The following is a 22,703-nucleotide window of genomic DNA, read 5'->3' on the forward strand; positions in this document are numbered from 1 at the left end:
AAAACAGGGCGAAGCCCCACGTCAATTTTCTTTAAATTATTTCATGAAATAATTAAGAAAAAAAGGGCTTCCCTATATTGTTGTGTCCGGCCAGGTACAAATAGGCAGCTGGTGGTTGGGGGCAGCCCGTTCCTGCCTGCTGTACCTGGCTGGACACAAATATAGTGCGAAGCCCCACGTCAATTTTTTTTAAATTATTTCATGAATTTCCTGAAATAATTAAAAAAAATTGAAGTGGGGCTTCGCACTATATTTGTGTCCAGCCAGGTACAGCAGGCAGGAACGGGCTGCCCCCATCAACCAGCTGCCTATTTGTACCTGGCCGGACACAACAATATAGGGAAGCCCTTTTTTTCTTAATTATTTCATGAATTTCATGAAATAATTAAAAAAAAAGTACGTGGGGCTTCGCCCTATTTTTGTGTCCAGCCAGGTACAACTAGGCAGCTGGGGGCTGGAATCTGCAGCGCAGGGAGGCCCAAGCTTTCTGGGCCCCCCCCCGCTACAAATTGCAGTCCGCAGCCACCCCGGAAAATGGCGCGTTCATAGAAGCGCCATCTTCTGGCGCTGTACCCAACTCATCCAGGGCCCTGGTGCGGTGGCTCACTGGGTAATAAAGGGGTTAGGGCCAGCTTGGTATTATCAGCTGGCCCCAAGCCCAAAATTCATGGGGTCACGCCAGTATTAGACATGACCGCCATGAATTTCTAGTAAAGTATTTAAAAAAAACACAACACCCAGAATAAAGTCCTTTAATTGAAATAAAGACACAATTCTTTATTGTTCTAAATTAAACCATACTTACCATCACACCCATTCCAGCTGAAGCCAACGATCTCCTGCAATAAAAGAAAAATAATAAACCAACCTCATCCTTACCTTTCCATGGTTCCCACGACAGCTTCAGCTCTGCTACATCGAGATGACTGGCTGGACCGCAGCAGAACGCTGCCATCCAGTCTGTCATCCCGCAGACACTGAGAAGCGCAGGCATGCTTGCGCTCCTCACTGTCTCGCTGTGACGGCATCCAGATGAGCCGAGGTCATGTCCAATGAACTCGGCTCACCTCATGCACGTCACTGACAGCGTGGGAAAATTCTCACGCTGAAGTGCTGAGTGCAGGAGAATTCTCCCACGCTGTCAGTGATGTGCATGAGGTGAGCTCATGTCCAATGAACTCAGCTCACCTCCTGCACGTCACTGACAGCGTGGGAAAATTCTCCTGCAATCAGCGCTTCAGCGTGAGAATTTTCCCACGCTGTCAGTGACGTGCATGAGGTGAGCCGAGTTCATTGGACATGAACTCGGCTCATCTGGATGTCGTCACAGAGAGACGCTGAGCAGCGCAAGCAAGCCTGCGCTTCTCAGTGTCTGCGGGATGACAGGCTGGATGGCAGCGTTCTGCTGCGGTCCAGCCTGTCATCTCGATGTAGCAGAGCTGAAGCTGTCGTGGGAACCATGGAAAGGTAAGGATGAGGTTGCTTTATTATTTTTCTTTTATTGCAGGAGATCGTTGGCTTCAGCTGGAATGGGCGTGATGGTATGGTTTAATTTAGAACAATAAAGGATTGTGTCTTTATTTCAATTAAAGGACTTTATTCTGGGTGTTTGTGTTTTTTTTTAACTTTGACTATGGGGTTAGTAATGGGGGTGTCTTATAGACACCTCTCCATTACTAACCTGGGCTTGATGTCAGCTGGCATTATAAGCTGACATCAACCCCAACCCTATTACCCCCTGCCACCGCACCAGGGCAGCGTGGAAGAGCGAGGCTAAGTGCCAGAATTGGCGCATCCTATGAATGCGCCATTTCTGGGGCGGCTGACGGCTGGTGTTTCTAGCCTGGGAGGGGGCCAATATTCATGGCTCCCTTCCTGGGCTATTAATATCAGCCCCCAGCTGTCTGCCTAGCCTTTGCTAGCTATTAAATTAGGGGGGACCCCACGTCATTTTTTTTGGGAGGTCCCCCATTTTAATAGCTAGTAAAGGCTATGTATTCAGCTGGGGGCTGATATTAGTAGCCTGGGAAGCTCCGTGGGTATTACCCCCTTCCCAGGCTTCAAACATCTGCCCCAGCCGTCTGCTTAACCTCCGCTAGAGCCTAAAATTAAGGGGAACCCCACGCCAATTTTTTTAATAATAAATCCTTTATTTTAATACTAAATGACAAGTACAGTAACCAACACTATCACTGTACTTCATATATATGTGACTGACATGTTTCTATCTATCTAATCTATGTGTGATGCTCTATCTTTCTGTTCTAAATTGTCGGGTACCGCTGCTGAATTGCCGGCCGGCTTTTTTAAAGAGACAGTGCATGAAAACACTATTATTTTTTTAAATAAATCCTTTACACTAAATGACAAGTACAGTAAGCAACACTATCACTGTACTTCATATATATGTGACTGACATGTTTCTATCTATCTAATCTATGTGTGAAGCTCTATTCTTTCTGTTCTAAATTGTCGGGTACAGATGCTGAATTGCCGGCCGGCTTTTTTAAAGAGACGGTGCATGAAAACACTAATATTTTTTTTAATAAATCCTTTACACTAAATGACAATTGCAGTAACCAACACTGTCACTGTGCTTCTTATATGTGTGACTGACATGTTTCTATCTATCTAATCTATGTGTGATGCTCTATTCCTTCTTGTCTAAATTGTCGGGTACCGGTGTATGCCGCTGCTGAATTTGCCGGCCGGCTTTTTTAAAGAGAGTGTCTTCTGAGCAGTTTGTCAGCTTTTGGACACCTTTGCAGGTGTTTTCTATGTGTTTCTATGTGTTTTTGTTTGCCTGCCATTGGTTTTAACGGTGTTCGACGGTGTTCTAAGGTGTTCGACGAACAGTTCGACGAACAGTTCCTCGAACATCCCGGTGTTCGACGAACCGAACCGAACCCGAACACTACGGGGGTGGCTCAACACTAGTCACAATATATAAATCCATGCCTTTTGAATGGATTTATACAGTGTGACCAAGTTGACAAGCACTTTCCAAGTGATGCTAAAATCGCTTGGAAAGCGCTTGTCAACCCGCATGCGGAAATGCATGTGAAGAACGCTTCACATCCGCATGTCCCTGGCAGGAAAAACGCATGTACAATGCATTTTTTCTGCCAGGGAGACGCAGAAACACTCAGGAAAAATCCAGACCATTTCTGCATCGTGGGCACATAGCCTTAAACAACAGAATATAACTCCAAGTAAATCAAACTTCTGTGAAATCAAACTGTCCACTTAGGAAGCAACACTAATTGACAATCAATTTCACATGCTGCTGTGAAAATGGAATAGACAATAGATGGAAATTATTGGCAATTATCAAGACACCCTCAATAAAGAAGTGGTTCTGCAGGTGGGGACCACAGACCACATCTCAGTACCAATGCTTTCTGGCTGATGTTTTGGTCACTTTTGAATGTTAGTTGTGCTTTCACACTTGTGGTAGCATGAGACGGACTCTACAACCCACAGAAGTTGCTCAGGTAGTGCAGCTCATCCAGGATGGCACATCAATGTGAGCTGTGGCAAGAAGGTTTGCTGTGTCTGTCAGCGTAGTGTCCAGAGGCTGGAGGTGCTACCAGGAGACAGGCCAGTACACAGGAGACGTGGAGGGGGGCGTAGGAGGGCAACAACCCAGCAGCAGGACTGCTATCTCCGCCTTTGTGCAAGGAGGAGCACTGCCAGAGCCCTGCAAAATGACCTCCAGCAGGCCACAAATGTGCATGTGTCTGCACAAACGGTTAGAAACCGACTCCATGAGGGTGGTATGAGGGCCCGACGTCCACAGATGGGGGTTGTGCTCACAGCCCAACATCATGCAGGACGCTTGGCATTTGCCACAGAACACCAGGAGTGGCAAAGTCGCCACTGGCGCCCTGTGCTCTTCACAGATGAAAGCAGGTTCACACTGAGCACATGTGACAGACGTGACAGAGTCTGGAGACGCCATGGAGATAGATCTGCTGCCTGCAAAATCCTTCAGCATGACCAATTTGGCAGTGGGTCAGTAATGGTGTGGGGTGGCATTTCTTTGGAGGGCTGCACAGCCCTCCATATGCTCACCAGAGGTAGCCTGACTGCCATTAGGTACTGAGATGAGATCCTCAGACCCCTTGTGAGACCATATGCTGGTGCGGTTGGCCCTGGGTTCCTCCTAATGCAGGACAATGCCAGACCTCATATAGCTGGAGTGTGTCAGCAGTTCCTGCAAGATAAAGGCATTGAAGCTATGGACTGGCCCACCTGTTCCCCAGACCTGAATCCGATTGAGCACATCTGGGACATCATGTCTTGCTCCATCCATCAACGTCACGTGGCACCACAGACTGTCCAGGAGTTGGCGGATGCTTTAGTCCAGGTCTGGGAGGAGATCCCACAGGAGACCATCCGCAACCTCATCAAGAGCATGCCCAAGCATTGTAGGGAGGTCATACAGGCACGTGGAGGCCACACACAATACTGAGCCTCATTTTGGCTTGTTTTAAGGACATTACATCAAAGTTGGATCAGCCTGTAGTGTTTTTTTTCCACTTTAATTTTGGGGGTGACTCCAAACCCAGGCCTCCATTGGTTAATAAATTTGATTTCCATTGATGATTTTTGTGTGATTTTGTTGTCAGCACATTCAACTTTGTACAGAACAAAGTATTCAATGAGAATATTTCATTCATTCAGATCTAGGATGTGTTATTTGAGTGTTCCCTTTATTTTTTTGAGCAGTGTATTAGATCGAATACTACTTAAGAAATCCAAAATATGTAACAATTATAATTTGTCTGGGTGATCTGGATGATACCTGCATACAACTGCTGGTTAAAGATATGATCATAAATAGTGTTTTTTAGTAACATATTAAAGGAACTGTCCATGATTTTTATATGATTTAGCAGGGAGTCTCCCAACCCCTTTGAATACCACTTATAGCTAAGTTAGACAGTCTATCCAGACCAGAAGGCCATCAGAGTAGTGATGCCATATTGCTTCACTACATTAAGAGGCAAATATATAAAAACTTGAAAAAAAACAAACTAAAAAATTCATAATCCAGCTGGTCCATGCTAAGAAGTTCCATGGATGAAATATAAAATGCTCTGATCTCAAGAGACTAGATTGCTTTCTTCAAAGAGAATTTCACGAGTTACGGATACTAGATTGCTGGAGATGGGCTGAGATTCAGAGATTATTATTCTGATATTTGGAGAGAAGAAGGAATTTTTTTGCCACCTACTGGATCAAAACTGTAGGATTATAGATTAAAGAAGTTTTGCCACAGTCAAAATCTGAGTTTAGCTACTCTGCCCTAGTTGATAGGATGAGCTGTTAAGTTCGGTTATTGGCTGCAGCGTTTCTGATGAGACATCAGGGCTACAGACAGTAACACGCACTAAGAGCAGCAGTGAGAATTCAGTGCTGGAGAAAGGCAGGGTGGGTAAAGCACAGTTTGCTTTTTTAAACAAGCTGCACCCGGGAAACAGGGTATTTTTGTGAAACCGGAAAACCCCATTAAATTAGTTGGACTTACAGTATTTTGCGGATTATAAATCACACCGGTTTATAAGATGCACCCCAAATTTTGGGGAGGAGAATAGGAAAAAATTTTGTTTTTTTTATAAACCAGTGCATGTTATAATCAGCTTACCTGGGGGCCTGAGGTGTTGGTGGAGCAGGGTCCCAGGTGGCAGGGTCCCAGGTGGCAGGGTCGAGGCAGGAGTCGGGAGATCGCTGCTGCCGGGAGCTTCTGCCCTCTGGCAGAGGCATGAGTCGGAAGATGGCTGCAGTCTCCATGCTGCGGTCCCATTGCTTGCGGTCCCCTTACTTGTGGTCCCCATGCTGCGGTCCCATTGCTTGCGGTCCCCATTCTGCGGTCCTGTTCCTTGCGGTCCCCTTGCTAGAAGTCCCTATGCTGTGGTCATTATGCTGTGGACCCCTTGCTTGCTGTAGGTGTCCGGTGGTGCGGGGCCTCTGCCGACATTTTGTAAAAGCCGGAGCCCCGCACCTTCCATACTGATCCATGCGGCGGTCTCCGAGAAAATGGCCGCTAGAGGCGGCGCATGCTCAGATTGAGATCTCGGCACTGAGATCTCATCTCCTGAGATCTTGGCACCCGAGATCTCAATTGCGCATGCGCCGTCTCCCGCGGTCATTTTCCCGGAGACTGCCGCATGGATCAGTATGGAAGGTGTGGGGTTCCAGCTTTTACAAAATGTCAGCGGAGCCGCCGCACCACCAGACACCTACTGCAAGCAAGGGGCCTGCAGCATGAGAACCACAGCATGAGAACCGCAGCAAAGGGACCGCAGCCATCTTCCGACTCCTGCTTATGCCGGAAGGCAGAAGCTTCCGGCAGCAGCGATCCTGGGACCCCGCACCACCAACGCTGGTAAGTGCTTCGGATATGTATAGTTCGCATTATAAGACACCCCCCCATTTTCCCCCCAAATTTGGGGGAAAAAAGTGCGTCTTATAATCCGAAAAATACGGTATATCTTTTTTCAACCTCTCTAACTATGCAAATATATTTTGTGTGGTGGCTTAGTATATGGAAAAATGGAAAACAACTCCTTTGTGCATATATTACTATACCCCAATGGTAATGCTTATCCCTAAATGCTAATAAAATTATTTGTCCTGACATGACAACTAACTTCAATGTTTCTTTTCTTGTGGTGAGCTGGTGTTACCTTATTATTTCTTTTCTTGTCACTAATTAAAAACTATAAATGTTTTATAAGCTATTATACCAGAAATCACATTTTGTAAGGTTTATTAATAATTCTAGAGACTTAAAAGTGCGGTTATGTATGAAGATAAAATTATTAGGATACATTCACACTGAGTCTTTTTGTTGAGGTTTTGGAGTGGTAATTCCAAGCATTTTGAGGAGTTTTGTGTTCTGGAGGAGATTTTAGAGCATTTCCGCTCACAAAAACTCAGTGTGCGCATACTCGCAAATAGTATTCTCAGCAGTTTTTGTAAGTGAAATGGGTCTAGAATTCAAAATATGTGAATATTACTAAGTATATTAAGTTGTGTTTGAAAGGAAAGATGTCCTAATCTAAACAAGTTAAGATATTGTGCCATCCAAATGTACTGAAATACTGAGGGAAACTGCCAGTCTGTCACATATTCTCGGTAAGATGGGTTTTCTCATGAAATACATTTATAGTTTATTTTACAAACAATTGTGTCACTTAAAAATGCTTTCTGTAAATCAAGTGACCCAAGGGTGTGAACAGGAGGAACATTTAGTAGATGCAGCATCTTTAATATTCCACTTGATCATTATGTTCAGCAATACTTTCCAGTACACTGTTTTCATGGTCTCTCGCCGGAAAAAGACAGTTAATGCTGAAAAGTGCTGTCAACTGAAGTTAACAGCTTGGATAAACTTACTACTCTTAATTTCAGTTTATTACAGCACAGTCGATTAAATTTATTACTTGGCTCGAGGCATTGGTCATCACAAGCAGCTTGATCCTGCCCGTGTCGCACATTTAGGAACATCAAAGCAGGTTAAGACACACAAACTAGTATTTTCAGTAATTCCATTAAAAAAGCATATGTAAAAAGGATATGCTAAACCCAGCTAGACATAGCCACAGGGGATTTGCCAATGAACCTGGACTTACATTGTTTTCAGTCTTCCTCTTGCTTGTGAGTTTGGCTAGTTCCATAATCCTACGCAATTCCCGGGTTCTTAGATCTGAAATGAAGAAAAAAAAATTGTTAACTTTAATTAAACATCAAGATCAAAACAGAAAAACACCGGGGAGTTTATGAAGTTTAGTTTCTGCTGAGAGATTTAAAAGACTTTTTGTGTAATCCCTATAAAGGGATTATCAGTGTAATTCCAGATTGGTAATGCAACATGTCACCTAATGTCACAGTATAACATCCTGTGGTATCTTAGCAAAATGATAAATTAAAAGTATATTCAACCACAAGTACATTTGCTTGTGCAACCATCATGACCAAACAATGTCAGCACTTCTGATTCCACACTGTGATCACTACATTGATGTTTAGAATCAGGATAGTAAAGAGATTGTCCAACAATATTTTGTTCAAAGCCTTCTTAACCCCTTAACGCTCAAGCCAGTTTTGACCTTCCTGACCTGGCCAAATTTTTCAAATCTGACCAGTGTAACTTTATGCAGTAATATCTCTGGAATGGTTCCACATATTTCAATGATTGTGAGAATTTATTTTTGTGACATGTTGTACTTTATGATAGCAGTACATTTAGGTTCATATGATTTGTATTTATTTATGAAAATATCTAAAATGTGACAAATTTTGAAAAAGTATCAATTTTTAAACTTTGAATTTTTATACCCGTAAAACAGATAGTCATCCCACACAAAATACTTAATATTAACCAAACTTCTACTCAACATTTATCACATATCTACTTTACATCCACAGTTTTGAAATTATCTTTTTTTTCTAAGATGTTGGAAGGGTTAAAAGTTTAGCAGCAATTTTTCATTTTTTTCAATAAAATTTTCAAAACTTGTTTTTAGGGACTATTTCACTTTTTGGGCCTACAGTATATTAAGAAAACCTGCAAACAAGACCCCATTTTCAAATCTGCACCTCTCACTTATTAAAAAATGCATTTAGAAAGTTTGTTAACCGTTTAGGTGCTTCACAGGAATTAATGCAAACTGGAAGAAAGAAATTAAAAATTATATATTTTTTTTTACCAAAATTGTTGCTTTATCCCCACATTTTTTCATTTACACAAGGGTAAAATGAAAATATAGACTTCACAATTTGTTGTGTAATTTCTTCTGAGTACACCGATACCCCATGTGTGGCCGTAAACTACTGTTTGTGCAAGTGAAGGAGCGCCATTTGATTTTTGGAGAATAAATTTGGCTGGAACAGATTGTGGAAGCCAAGTTGTATTTGCAGAGCCCACGAGATGTCAAAATAGCATAACCCCCCCCACAATTGACTCTATTTTGGAAACTACACCCCTCAAAAAATTAATGTACGAGTGTGATTACTATCTTGTACTTACAGGAGCTTCACAGAATTTTATAATATTGGGTCATGAAAATTAAATATTTTTTTCCCAAAAAATGTTAATTTAATTCAAAATTTCTAATTTTCACAAGGTTAAAGAGAAATTTCACAACAGATTGCGGGGTACATATTCTCCTGAGTACACCAATACCTCACATGTGGTCGGAATCCACAGTTTGGGCATACGTCAAGGCCTGGAAGGGAAGGAGTGCTATTTGATGTTTGGATTACAAACTTAGCTGAAATGGATTGCAGACGCCATATCACATCAGCTGAGCCCCCAGGGTGCCAAAACAGCATCACCAAGATATTACATTTTGGAAAGTAAATTCCGCAATGAATTCATCTAGAGGAGTGATGAGCAACTTGAACCCACTGATGTTTCTGAGAATTTCATAATATTGGGTTGTAAAAATTAAATGTTACAGTTTTTTACATGAAAATGTCGCTTTAGCCCTACATTTTTCATTTTCACAAGGGTAACAGGAGAAAATGTAACATATAATTTGTTGTGCAATTTCTCCTTAGTACGCTGATATACTATATGTGATTGAAAACTACATTTGAGCAAATGGAAGGGGAAGAGCACAATTTAACTTTTGGAGCACAATTTTTGCAAGAATAGGTTGCAGATGCCATATTACGTTAGGAGAGACTCTGAGATACCGAAACAGCAGAAACTTGCTACATGTGACCCTATTTTGGAAACTCTCTCTCTCGATGAATACATCTATGAGTATAAAAAAAAGTTTTTTGCATCACCATATTTTGAAAGCCATTATTTTTCTATTTTTTTGCTGACTGTCATGTGAGTCAAATTTTTTTACGCCATTCACAGTGTAGGAAAAAAGGTAAGACAATTTTATTCTTTGGAACAGCATGATTACAGCGAGACTACATTTATCTAATTTTTTATGATTCTCTGCTTTTACACAATTAAAAAAAAATTATTGTAAAAAATTGTTATTGCATCGTCATATTCTGGGAGCTATAGCTTTTTTATTTTTCTCTTGACTGAGCTCATCAGGGGCATTTTTCTGAAGGATAAAATGACGCCTTCAGAGATACCATTTTTATTAACATACTTAATTAACTTTTTGATCGCATTTTATTCAGGGGTTTTATCGCCAGTGTAGTGAAAAAGTGAAAAAATATAGTTTTTGCCACATATTTATTTATTTATTGAGTTCACTCTAAAGGTTAAATAGTGTGAGTTTTATAGGTCAGGTTGTTCCGGACAGAGGGATACCAAATATGTGTACTTTTTTTTTGTCTATTTTTGTTTTACATAAATGTGTATTTATTGTCATTATGTTTTTTTCACAATCTTTTTCATTGTTTATTTCGTGTTTTTTATATTTTTACAATTTTTCTTTACTTGTTTTTCTTTTTTACTTAGTTTCTCTATGGGACTTTAGCTTTTATTTCACTGATCACTAGTCTAATGCACTGCAATACACGTGTATTGCAATGCATTAGATCTATCATTTTGACAATGACCGAATGCCTCTGCTTACATGGTCTAACATGACTTGTTAGCTGACAAATCTGTAGGTCATTATTTGACCTCCAATTGCTATGACTATTATCAGCTGATGTGGTAAGAGAGGGAGCCCTCTCCCTCTCACATCCTTCGCTATTGATTGTTGCATTTAGTGTTAAACAGCCAGGCTGGCTGTTACATCAAGAGCTCGGCCACCCTCTTCTTGCTGAAATTGTGTGGGCACAGCTCCAGTATTCGCATAATTGCCATGATGTACTGGTAAGTCAATTTGTGGGAAGTACCAGCAAAATATGATATACCAATACATTATGTTTTAGGAAGGGGTTACAGGGAATCTGTTATCAGGCTTTGCTTCTCCATTTGAGAGCATCATGGTATAGGGGCAGAGACCCTGATCCCGGTGATGTATCACTTACTGGGCTGCTTGCTGCAGTTTGGATAAAATCACTTTATCTGCTACAGATCTATCAGTTTTTTGAATACTGAGTGGTATATGGCCCCACCCAGGAATCAGGGTTTTTACATTATGCTGCTCTCAGATTAGGTGGCAAAAAAACTGGCGATTGATTTTCTTTTAAGAAGTTAACCGTTTTTTTAACTTAAACCTGCCTGTCGAACCTTCCTCTCTACCATTTAAATACTATACTGGATCATGTGCAAGGAGAGGTTGATTTATAAAAGGATCTATATTTGCATGACTTACAGAGTAAAACAGAACAAACAAATGCAAAATCAGTCTCTGGCTCAACTAAAAGCTATAGCTGTTTCCATGGTGTGCAAATACAGTGTAATGATGGGCATGGATAATGCCATTAGATTGATGGGGAGGAAAGTTGGAAATTAAAGCGAATCTGTCACCAGGTTTTTGCCACCTAATTTGAGAGCAGCATAATGTAGAGACAAAGAAAAATGTCACTCTCTGGACAACTTGCTGCAGTTTTGATAAAATCACTCTCATCAGCAGGAGATTATTACTAGAGGACTAGCATAATTGCTACCATGTAGTCCATATTCATGAGCTCTGTAAAACCTCGCCTCCAGCAATAGTTCACAGCTTTCTTCCTATGCACAGTATACACAGAAAGCTGCCAATTAATGGTGTGGGCAGGGTTATAAAAAAAGCTCAGCATTCAGAGAAGTGGTGGATCAGCAGCAGGTAAAATAGTGATTTTATAAAAAAAAATACAACAAGCAGCCCAGTAAGTGATGCATTACTGGAATCAGAGTCTCTGTCTCTGCCCTTACATTATATTACTCTTCAATGGGTAGCAAGAACCTGGGGACAGATTCCCTTTAAAGCTTAACTACCGTTGTCATAGATAGAGGAGTAGCAGCCCAGTCACAGTCAATACCTCTAGACAGGAGCATATCTTTGGGGGTATGAGTGGGGTGTTTACCCCAGGCACAGCTGGCAGGGGGACGCCATTGGGCTGCCTGATGCAACAGACCAACGTGTCTCCCCAGCAGCTGCATTTTGCAGCCCCTCGGAGTGGGAGTCAGCCACTCTCTGTGTCGGCTGTCAAGATGACAGCCAGCTCAGAGAAGTAATCAATTGTACTTGCATCTCTTAGACACTAGTTAAATTGAAGCTCTGAATGCCAGTACTTCTGGGTCAGGACGATATCAACAGTATGACCAGGTTATCCCCAGAGTCGCAGAGACGCGGTGAACGTTGGTCCGGTAAGCTCTCACCTGGAGCTGAAGAGACTGAAGATTTATTGTAATGGGGGTCTGGATGGGGGGAATTTAAGGCTACATGAGGAGCAAGACAGACCCAGTATTGGTGCGGACACTGTATATGGAGTGGGGGTGTGGTTATTGGTGCTGATACACTATAAGGAAAGGGGGTGGGGAGATTGGTGCGGACACACTATAAGGAGTGGGGGTGTGGGGATTGGTGCGGACACACTATATGGAGAAGGGTGTGCATTCGTGTAGATACACTGAGGAGGGGGGTTCAAGGGATTGGTGTTGACACACTGAGGAGGGTGGTGTGGGATTGGTGCGGACTCAGTATGAGGAGTAAGGGGGGATTTGTGCTGAAACACTGTAAGGAGTGTTGCAGACACACTATGAAGAGTGGAGTAATTAATGCAGACAGTATGAGGAGTGCAGGGGATTGTGCAGACACAGTATAAGGAGCAGGGGGGGCATTGGTGCAGCCACAGTATTAGGAGACAGGGAGGTATTTGTGCAAGCAAAGTATGAGGAGCGAGGGAGGGATTGGTGTGAGCACAGTATGAGGAGTGGGGAGATTGCTGTGAACACAGAATGAGGAGGGGGAAGTGGTGTGGACACAGTAAGGGAAGTGGGGGGACTGGTGCGCAAACACAGTATGAGGAGGGGGTGGGGGATTCATGCAGACACAGTATGGGGAGCGAGGGGGACCTGTGAGGAGATAGTATGGCAGTATGGGGAGAAAGGGGGACCTGTGAGGATATAGTTTGTGTAGTGTGGAATATGTAAGGAAACAGTATGAGGAGTGGGGGGAATGGGTGCGGAAACAGTATGGGGAGTGGAAATGTATGGGGAGACAGTATGGAGAGTGAGGGAGGGAAATGTGTGAGGAGGCAGTATGAAGAGCAAGGGGGAAAATATGTTAAGAGACTATTGAGGGGAAAAGTGTGTGGGGACAGGGTGGGGGACACATAGTAGAGACTGGGTAGTGTGAGGAGCAGTATAGAGAGGAGGAAGCATGGGGGGGCACAGTGTGAAAGAACAGCAATTAGGGGACAGTATGCCGAGGAGGGGGAGTATGATGGGGGCACAGTATAGCAACTGGACACTATAGGGGGGGACACAGTGTGAGAGGATAGTGTAAAGAGGTGGCACAGTATGAAAAGGAGGGGCATTCCGGAGGGAATGAACCATAAGAAGGACAGTGTGGCACCATATTTTGTGCTGGGAGCTCAGTGAGGGATAATTATTTATTCATGGACACAGCATAGTGCAGATTTTTTTCAGGAGCATTATAATGACACTGCTATTTTTAAGGGCACCAGGTCAGGATGCTCTGCAGAAGACCAGAGAAAATACAAGTCTGCAGAGATGAGCTGTGGATGAGAAAAGTCATCATGTCGTCTGGACAAGATGAAGATGAAGAAAAGAAAAAGAATAACTCCAATCAGAGACAACGTTGTGTATAAGGTACCTGGATAGAAATGTTTATTTGTGAAACTGCCTGCATCTCATCAATCCTGTGGTTCCTGTATGGTCCACATTCTGATGGCTGTTAAGAACAACTCCCTTTACCACCTTACCATTATTAAGGACTAGAGATGAGCGTTGTTCTACTCGAACTGTTCGCCAATCTCAAATTCGAGCTGTTTTGGGCGGTGTTCGAGCCGTTCGGCGAACACGAACAATTTGAGAAAAATTCGTCTGTTCGAGGTTATGTTCGATAACTGTTCGTGCACCAAAATCATAACTGGATTTTTTCTCAGTAATGATGAAAATTAATGTTAATACGCAGTTTGAGTGTACAGCGGGGTGGGGGGAGGGGCAGGGGATGGATCTCTGCAGGAACAATGAAGATCTCCATTTTTTTTTTCTCTTTCCCGCATTTACAGTGGGGAGGTGCAATCTGTCAGCCTATCAGCAGCGCACACACGGAGTGAAGTGCTTTTTTTCACACAAGCAAGGGCATGTGTCATTGGCAGTGTATGTCACATGTCCTTGCCCTATAAGACCAAGCCATTTTCCCCGTCGCCGCCATTTTCTCACTGCTGCAGCTGCGTGTTAGACGGCACCGCTGTTGCTGTGTGCGCTATACCTTGTTAATTTCAAGCCAATTTTCGCACAAATCTACAGATAGCTTGGGAGTAGGGAATAGTTGTGATTGCAGTCCTTTTAAGGACTAGGTTACAGCATTTCCTACGACTTTTATCAGGCAGGTCTGTGCTCTTAAATAGATAGATTGTGGGAGTAAAGACTAATTGTAATTGGAGTCCTTTTCAGGACTAGGTTACATCAGTTCCTATCAGTTTTTGCCAGGCAGGTCTGTGCCAGTGCTGTGCAAGTTTTTTTCACAGCATTTGGCTGAATCTAGCAAAGCTAATCCTTTTTGGCCTATTGCAGAGTGTGTTAGTCAGTGGAGTAGCCTATCTGTGTTGCAAGATATACCAACTGTGTATAGAATACCAATTTTTTTACTGCACCTAGTGAAGTAAAATCTTTTGGGCATAGCATCATTCTATTAGTCCATCTATACTGACCTCCATCAGGTTGCAAATTGAATATAATTTTTTCCTGCATCTAGCTCTGAAAAAATATTGGGCTTCTAGCTGTGTGTGGGACTTGTTGTATTAGTCCATCTATACTGACCTCCATCAGGTTGCAAACTGAATATATTTTTTTCTGCATCTACATCTGAAAAAATATTGGGCTTATAGCTGTGTGTGGGACTTGTTCTATTAATCCATCTCCATTTCCTACGACTTTTATCAGGCAGGTCTGTGCTCTTAAATAGATAGATTGTGGGAGTAAAGACTAATTGTAATTGGAGTCCTTTTCAGGACTAGGTTACATCAGTTCCTATCAGTTTTTGCCAGGCAGGTCTGTGCCAGTGCTGTGCAAGTTTTTTTCACAGCATTTGGCTGAATCTAGCAAAGCTAATCCTTTTTGGCCTATTGCAGAGTGTGTTAGTCAGTGGAGTAGCCTATCTGTGTTGCAAGATATACCAACTGTGTATAGAATACCAATTTTTTTACTGCACCTAGTGAAGTAAAATCTTTTGGGCATAGCATCATTCTATTAGTCCATCTATACTGACCTCCATCAGGTTGCAAATTGAATATAATTTTTTCCTGCATCTAGCTCTGAAAAAATATTGGGCTTCTAGCTGTGTGTGGGACTTGTTGTATTAGTCCATCTATACTGACCTCCATCAGGTTGCAAACTGAATATATTTTTTTCTGCATCTACATCTGAAAAAATATTGGGCTTCTAGCTGTGTGTGGGACTTGTTGTATTAGTCCATCTATACTGACCTCCATCAGGTTGCAAACTGAATATATTTTTTTCTGCATCTACCTCTGAAAAAATATTGGGCTTCTAGCTGTGTGTGGGACTTGTTCTATTAATCCATCTATACAGACCTCCATCAGGTTGCAAACTGAATATATTTTTTTCTGCATCTACCTCTGAAAAAATATTGGGCTTCTAGCTGTGTGTGGGACTTGTTGTATTAGTCCATCTATACTGACCTCCATCAGGTTGCAAACTGAATATATTTTTTTCTGCATCTACCTCTGAAAAAATATTGGGCTTCTAGCTGTGTGTGGGACTTGTTGTATTAGTCCATCTATACTGACCTCCATCAGGTTGCAAACTGAATATATTTTTTTCTGCATCTACCTCTGAAAAAATATTGGGCTTCTAGCTGTGTGTGGGACTTGTTCTATTAATCCATCTATACAGACCTCCATCAGGTTGCAAACTGAATATATTTTTTTCTGCATCTACCTCTGAAAAAATATGTGGCCTTCTAGCAGTGTGTGGGACTTTCTCTATTAGTCCATCTATACTGACCTCCATCAGGTTGCAAACTGAATATAATTTTTTTCTGCATCTAGCTCTGAAAAAATATTTGGCCTTCTAGCAGTGTGTGGGACTTTCTCTATTAGTCCATCTATACTGACCTCCATCAGGTTGCAAATTAAAAATAATTTTTATCTGCATCTACAGTACCTCTGAAAAAATATTTGGGCTTCTAGCTGTGTGTGGGACTTGTTCTATTAGTCCATCTATACTGACCTCCATCAGGTTGCAAATTGAATATAATTTTTATCTGCATCTAGCGCTGAAAAAATATTTGGCCTTCTAGCAGTGTGTGGGACTTTCTCTATTAGTCCATCTATACTGACCTCCATCAGGTTGCAAATTAAATATAATTTTTATCTGCATCTAGCTCTGAAAAAAATATTGGCCTTCTAGCAGTGTGTGGGACTTTCTCTATTAGTCCATCTATACTGACCTCCATCAGGTTGCAAATTAAAAATAATTTTTATCTGCATCTACCTCTGAAAATATATTTGGGCTTCTAGCTGTGTGTGGGACTTGTTCTATTACTCCATCTATACTGACCTCCATCAGGTTGCAAACTGAATATATTTTTTTCTGCATCTACCTCTGAAAAAATATTGGGCTTCTAGCTGTGTGTGGGACTTGTTGTATTAGTCCATCTATACTGACCTCCATCAGGTTGCAAATTAAAAATAATTTTTATCTGCATCTACAGTACCTCTGAAAAAATATTTGGGCTTCTAGCTGTGTGTGGGACTTGTTCTATTAGTCCATCTATACTGACCTCCATCAGGTTGCAAATTGAATATAATTTTTATCTGCATCCAGCTCTGAAAAAATATTTGGCCTTCTAGCAGTGTGTGGGACTTTCTCTATTAGTCCATCTATACTGACCTCCATCAGGTTGCAAATTGAATATAATTTTTATCTGCATCTAGCTCTGAAAAAATATTTGGCCTTCTAGCAGTGTGTGGGACTTTCTCTATTAGTCCATCTATACTGACCTCCATCAGGTTGCAAATTAAAAATAATTTTTATCTGCATCTACCTCTGAAAAAATATTTGGGCTTCTAGCTGTGTGTGGGACTTGTTCTATTAGTCCATCTATACTGACCTCCATCAGGTTGCAAACTGAATATATTTTTTTCTGCATCTACCTCTGAAAAAATATTGGGCTTCTAGCTGTGTGTGGGACTTGTTGTAATAGTCAATCTATACTGACCTCCATCAGGTTGCAAATTAAAAATAATTTTTATCTGCATCTACAGTACCTCTGAAAAAATATTTGGGCTTCTAGCTGTGTGTGGGACTTGTTCTATTAGTCCATCTATACTGACCTCCATCAGGTTGCAAATTGAATATAATTTTTATCTGCATCTAGCTCTGAAAAAATATTTGGCCTTCTAGCATTGTGTGGGACTTTCTCTATTAGTCCATCTATACTGACCTCCATCAGGTTGCAAACTGAATATATTTTTTTTCTGCATCTACCTCTGAAAAAATATTGGGCTTGTAGCTGTGTGTGGGACTTGTTCTATTAATGCATCTATACAGACCTCCATCAGGTTGCAAACTGAATAAAAATGTTTTCTGCATCTACCTCTGAAAAAATATTTGGGCTTCTAGCTGTGTGTGGGACTTGTTCTATTAGTCCATCTATACTGACCTCCATCAGGTTGCAAATTGAATATATTTTTTTCTGCATCTAACCCAGCCAATAGTTTTGGCCTAATACCACAGTTTGGCCACTCAGCTCTGCTCGGTTCCCATCCATTGTTTTTTTGTGCAAACAACTCCAGAGTTGTGAATTAGTTAACCACCAAAATGAGTGGAAAAAGGCCTGCTGCTGGTGGAAAGGGGAATAGGCGTGTTGGGAAGGGGAAAAAAGGTTGTGTCCGTGGGGTAGGTGTTAAAGCAACAGTAACATCTGCAGAAGAAAGACCATCTTCCAGCCAAACTAAAATGTCTACTTCTTTTAGCGGACAATGTGATAAGATCCCTTTCTTACGGCCACGCCAATCGCTACAAATTCCAGATGAGGCACAAAAACAGCAGGTGCTTCAACGGATATCAAGTGCTCCTTTAAGTGGGCTCTCCTCCACATCAACTTCAACATCACAAATACTCCAGTCCTCAAAGGTGTCACCCCAATCGCACTTGCTTCCTCACAGCTCCCAAATCTCCAGCTGCCCGTCTGAGTATGAGGTAGAACAGATGGTTGAGTCTGCAGAGCTGTTTACTCATACTATAGCCTGGGAATCAGAGGTCGACTCCAGCGCTTCTGTGAATCCAGACGAGGAAATGATCTGTACTGATGCCCAGAATCTTTATGAGTCGGATCCAGGACCAGACGCAGAAGGTTCTGACCATAATGTAGACCCTCATTCCCAAACTGTAACTCCTGTTGGTGGAGACAATGAGGAAGACGATGATAAGACTCAAATACCTGATTGGAGCGACAACTTTAGTTTTTTGTCAGGGCAGGAACAGGTTGGCTCTGAGGACGACGGGTGTGATAACGCACAGGGTGATGATGATGAGGTTGGAGATCCCACTTACTGTCAACCCACAGTCAGCCAAGAGATGAGGTCAGCAGAGGAGGTGGAGGAAGATGCTAGTGACGACGAGGTCAGGTTGCGCCTTCCTGGACAGAGACGTAGTACTGGAAGCACGTCAACAACTGCATCCTCAAACACAACTCTGCCTCTCACCACAAGTCGTGGTGGCTTTTCAGGTCGCATGGGTGCTAAGCCTTGCATAGCCTGGGCATTTTTTCAGCTCGATAAAGATGACCCAACTCGTGTTATCTGTAACATTTGTCAGCAAAAGCTGAGTAGAGGCCAAAAAATACATAGTTTGAGTACTTCATGCATGAACCGGCACATGGACATGAAGAATAAGTTGCAGTGGGAAGCTCAGTGTGCTACAATGCGGCCTAGCCGGCCGGGCCAACCACCGTCTGCCATATCTTGTGCATCCGCGGCCTCTTCATCCTCTGTGACTGGGGGGACAGCAGTCACACCTGTTTTGGGGCGCAGACCTGCCACCTCTTTACCCGCAACAGCCAGCGTGATTGGCAGGTCATCATTTTCTTTGGAGGTGGTAACACCAGCTGGTGTTGAGCGCTGTCAGACATCGATAGCACCACCTTTGGATCAAGGCAACCTAACATGTCCGCCTGCATCTTCCTCACAGACCGGCAGTTTGCCGGGGACACCCTTATCAACCCCGTCTAAGCACAATAGCCAGCCCTCGGTCCCTCAGATGTGGACAAGTAAAAGATCATTTCCTCCTAGCCATGAGAAAGCTAAGAGGTTGAATTTCACCATCTGCAAGCTCTTGGCTAGAGATGAGCGTTGTTCTACTCGAACTGTTCGCCAATCTCAAATTTGAGCTGTTTTGGGCGGTGTTCGAGCCGTTCGGCGAACACGAACAATTTGAGAAAAATTCGGCTGTTCGAGGTTATGTTCGATAACTGTTCGTGCACCAAAATCATAACTGGATTTTTTCTCAGTAATGATGAAAATTAATGTTAATACGCAGTTTGAGTGTAGAGCGGGGTGGGGGGAGGGGCAGGGGATGGATCTCTGCAGGAACAATGAAGATCTCCATTTTTTTTTCTCTTTCCCGCATTTACAGTGGGGAGGTGCAATCTGTCAGCCTAAAAGCAGCGCACACACGGAGCGAAGTGCTTTTTTTCACACAAGCAAGGGCATGTGTCATTGGCAGTGTATGTCACATGTCCTTGCCCTATAAGACCAAGCCATTTTCCACGTCGCCACCATTTTCTCACTGCTGCAGCTGCGTGTTTGACGGCACCGCTGTTGCTGTGTGCGCTATACCTTGTTAATTTCAAGCCAATTTTCGCACAAATATACAGATAGCTTGGGAGTAGGGAATAGTTGTGATTGCAGTCCTTTTAAGGACTAGGTTACAGCATTTCCTACGACTTTTATCAGGCAGGTCTGTGCTCTTAAATAGATAGGTTGTGGGAGTAAAGACTAATTGTAATTGGAGTCCTTTTCAGGACTAGGTTACATCAGTTGCTATCAGTTTTTGCCAGGCAGGTCTGTGCCAGTGCTGTGCAAGTTTTTTTCACAGCATTTGGCTGAATCTAGCAAAGCTAATCCTTTTTGGCCTATTGCAGAGTGTGTTAGTCAGTGGAGTAGCCTATCTGTGTTGCAAGATATACCACCTGTGTATAGAATACCAATTTTTTTTACTGCACCTAGTGAAGTAAAATCTTTTGGGCATAGCATCATTCTATTAGTCCATCTATACTGACCTCCATCAGGTTGCAAACTGAATCTAATTTTTTTCTGCATCTAGCTCTGAAAAAATATGTGGCCTTCTAGCAGTGTGTCGGACTTTCTCTATTAGTCCATCTATACTGACCTCCATCAGGTTGCAAACTGAATATATTTTTTTCTGCATCTACCTCTGAAAAAATATTGGGCTTCTAGCTGTGTGTGGGTCTTGTTCTATTAATCCATCTATACAGACCTCCATCAGGTTGCAAACTGAATATAATTTTTTTCTGCATCTAGCTCTGAAAAAATATTTGGCCTTCTAGCAGTGTGTCGGACTTTCTCTATTAGTCCATCTATACTGACCTCCATCAGGTTGCAAATTCAAAATAATTTTTATCTGCATCTACAGTACCTCTGAAAAAATATTGGGCTTCTAGCTGTGTGTGGGACTTGTTGTATTAGTCCATCTATACTGACCTCCATCAGGTTGCAAACTGAATATATTTTTTTCTGCATCTACCTCTGAAAAAATATTGGGCTTCTAGCTGTGTGTGGGACTTGTTGTATTAGTCCATCTATACTGACCTCCATCAGGTTGCAAACTGAATATAATTTTTTTCTGCATCTAGCTCTGAAAAAATATTTGGCCTTCTAGTAGTGTGTCGGACTTTCTCTATTAGTCCATCTATACTGACCTCCATCAGGTTGCAAATTAAAAATAATTTTTATCTGCATCTACAGTACCTCTGAAAAAATATTTGGCCTTCTAGCAGTGTGTCGGACTTTCTCTATTAGTCCATCTATACTGACCTCCATCAGGTTGCAAATTCAAAATAATTTTTATCTGCATCTACAGTACCTCTGAAAAAATATTTGGGCTTCTAGCTGTGTGTGGGACTTGTTGTATTAGTCCATCTATACTGACCTCCATCAGGTTGCAAACTGAATATATTTTTTTCTGCATCTACCTCTGAAAAAATATTGGGCTTCTAGCTGTGTGTGGGTCTTGTTCTATTAATCCATCTATACAGACCTCCATCAGGTTGCAAACTGAATATAATTTTTTTCTGCATCTAGCTCTGAAGAAATATTTGGCCTTCTAGCAGTGTGTCGGACTTTCTCTATTAGTCCATCTATACTGACCTCCATCAGGTTGCAAATTCAAAATAATTTTTATCTGCATCTACAGTACCTCTGAAAAAATATTGGGCTTCTAGCTGTGTGTGGGACTTGTTGTATTAGTCCATCTATACTGACCTCCATCAGGTTGCAAACTGAATATATTTTTTTCTGCATCTACCTCTGAAAAAATATTGGGCTTCTAGCTGTGTGTGGGACTTGTTGTATTAGTCCATCTATACTGACCTCCATCAGGTTGCAAACTGAATATAATTTTTTTCTGCATCTAGCTCTGAAAAAATATTTGGCCTTCTAGTAGTGTGTCGGACTTTCTCTATTAGTCCGTCTATACTGACCTCCATCAGGTTGCAAATTAAAAATAATTTTTATCTGCATCTACAGTACCTCTGAAAAAATATTTGGCCTTCTAGCAGTGTGTCGGACTTTCTCTATTAGTCCATCTATACTGACCTCCATCAGGTTGCAAATTCAAAATAATTTTTATCTGCATCTACAGTATCTCTGAAAAAATATTTGGGCTTCTAGCTGTGTGTGGGACTTGTTGTATTAGTCCATCTATACTGACCTCCATCAGGTTGCAAACTGAATATATTTTTTTCTGCATCTACCTCTGAAAAAATATTGGGCTTCTAGCTGTGTGTGGGTCTTGTTCTATTAATCCATCTATACAGACCTCCATCAGGTTGCAAACTGAATATAATTTTTTTCTGCATCTAGCTCTGAAAAAATATTTGGCCTTCTAGCAGTGTGTCGGACTTTCTCTATTAGTCCATCTATACTGACCTCCATCAGGTTGCAAATTCAAAATAATTTTTATCTGCATCTACAGTACCTCTGAAAAAATATTGGGCTTCTAGCTGTGTGTGGGACTTGTTGTATTAGTCCATCTATACTGACCTCCATCAGGTTGCAAACTGAATATATTTTTTTCTGCATCTACCTCTGAAAAAATATTGGGCTTCTAGCTGTGTGTGGGACTTGTTGTATTAGTCCATCTATACTGACCTCCATCAGGTTGCAAACTGAATATATTTTTTTCTGCATCTACCTCTGAAAAAATATTGGGCTTCTAGCTGTGTGTGGGACTTGTTGTATTAGTCCATCTATACTGACATCCATCAGGTTGCAAATTGAATATAATTTTTTTCTGCATCTAACCCAGCCAATAGTTTTGGCCTAATACCACAGTTTGGCCACTCAGCTCTGCTCGGTTACCATCCATTGTTTTTTTGTGCAAACAACTC

General features: G+C 41.9%; 1 protein-coding gene across 16 annotated transcripts in view; it reads right to left on the bottom strand.

Annotated features, from left to right (window-relative positions):
- Nucleotides 1–22,703, bottom strand: part of LOC141257787 (uncharacterized) — a 1,010,546-nt gene that overhangs the window by 386,956 nt on the left and 600,887 nt on the right. For all 16 annotated transcript variants that reach the window (XR_012318105.1, XR_012318103.1, XR_012318104.1 and 13 more), the window contains one exon: nucleotides 7,641–7,714. Coding sequence is in view for 4 of the 16 variants with exons in the window: in XM_073672778.1 (XP_073528879.1) it covers nucleotides 7,641–7,714 (74 nt within the window). In the remaining 12 variants the exon portion in view is untranslated. The remainder of the gene's footprint in view (nucleotides 1–7,640; nucleotides 7,715–22,703) is intronic.

Source organism: Phyllobates terribilis, unplaced genomic scaffold (genome assembly GCF_046119375.1).
Source record: "Phyllobates terribilis strain yellow unplaced genomic scaffold, ASM4611937v1 Scaffold_3__8_contigs__length_932513732, whole genome shotgun sequence".
Lineage (NCBI taxonomy): Eukaryota > Metazoa > Chordata > Amphibia > Anura > Dendrobatidae > Phyllobates > Phyllobates terribilis.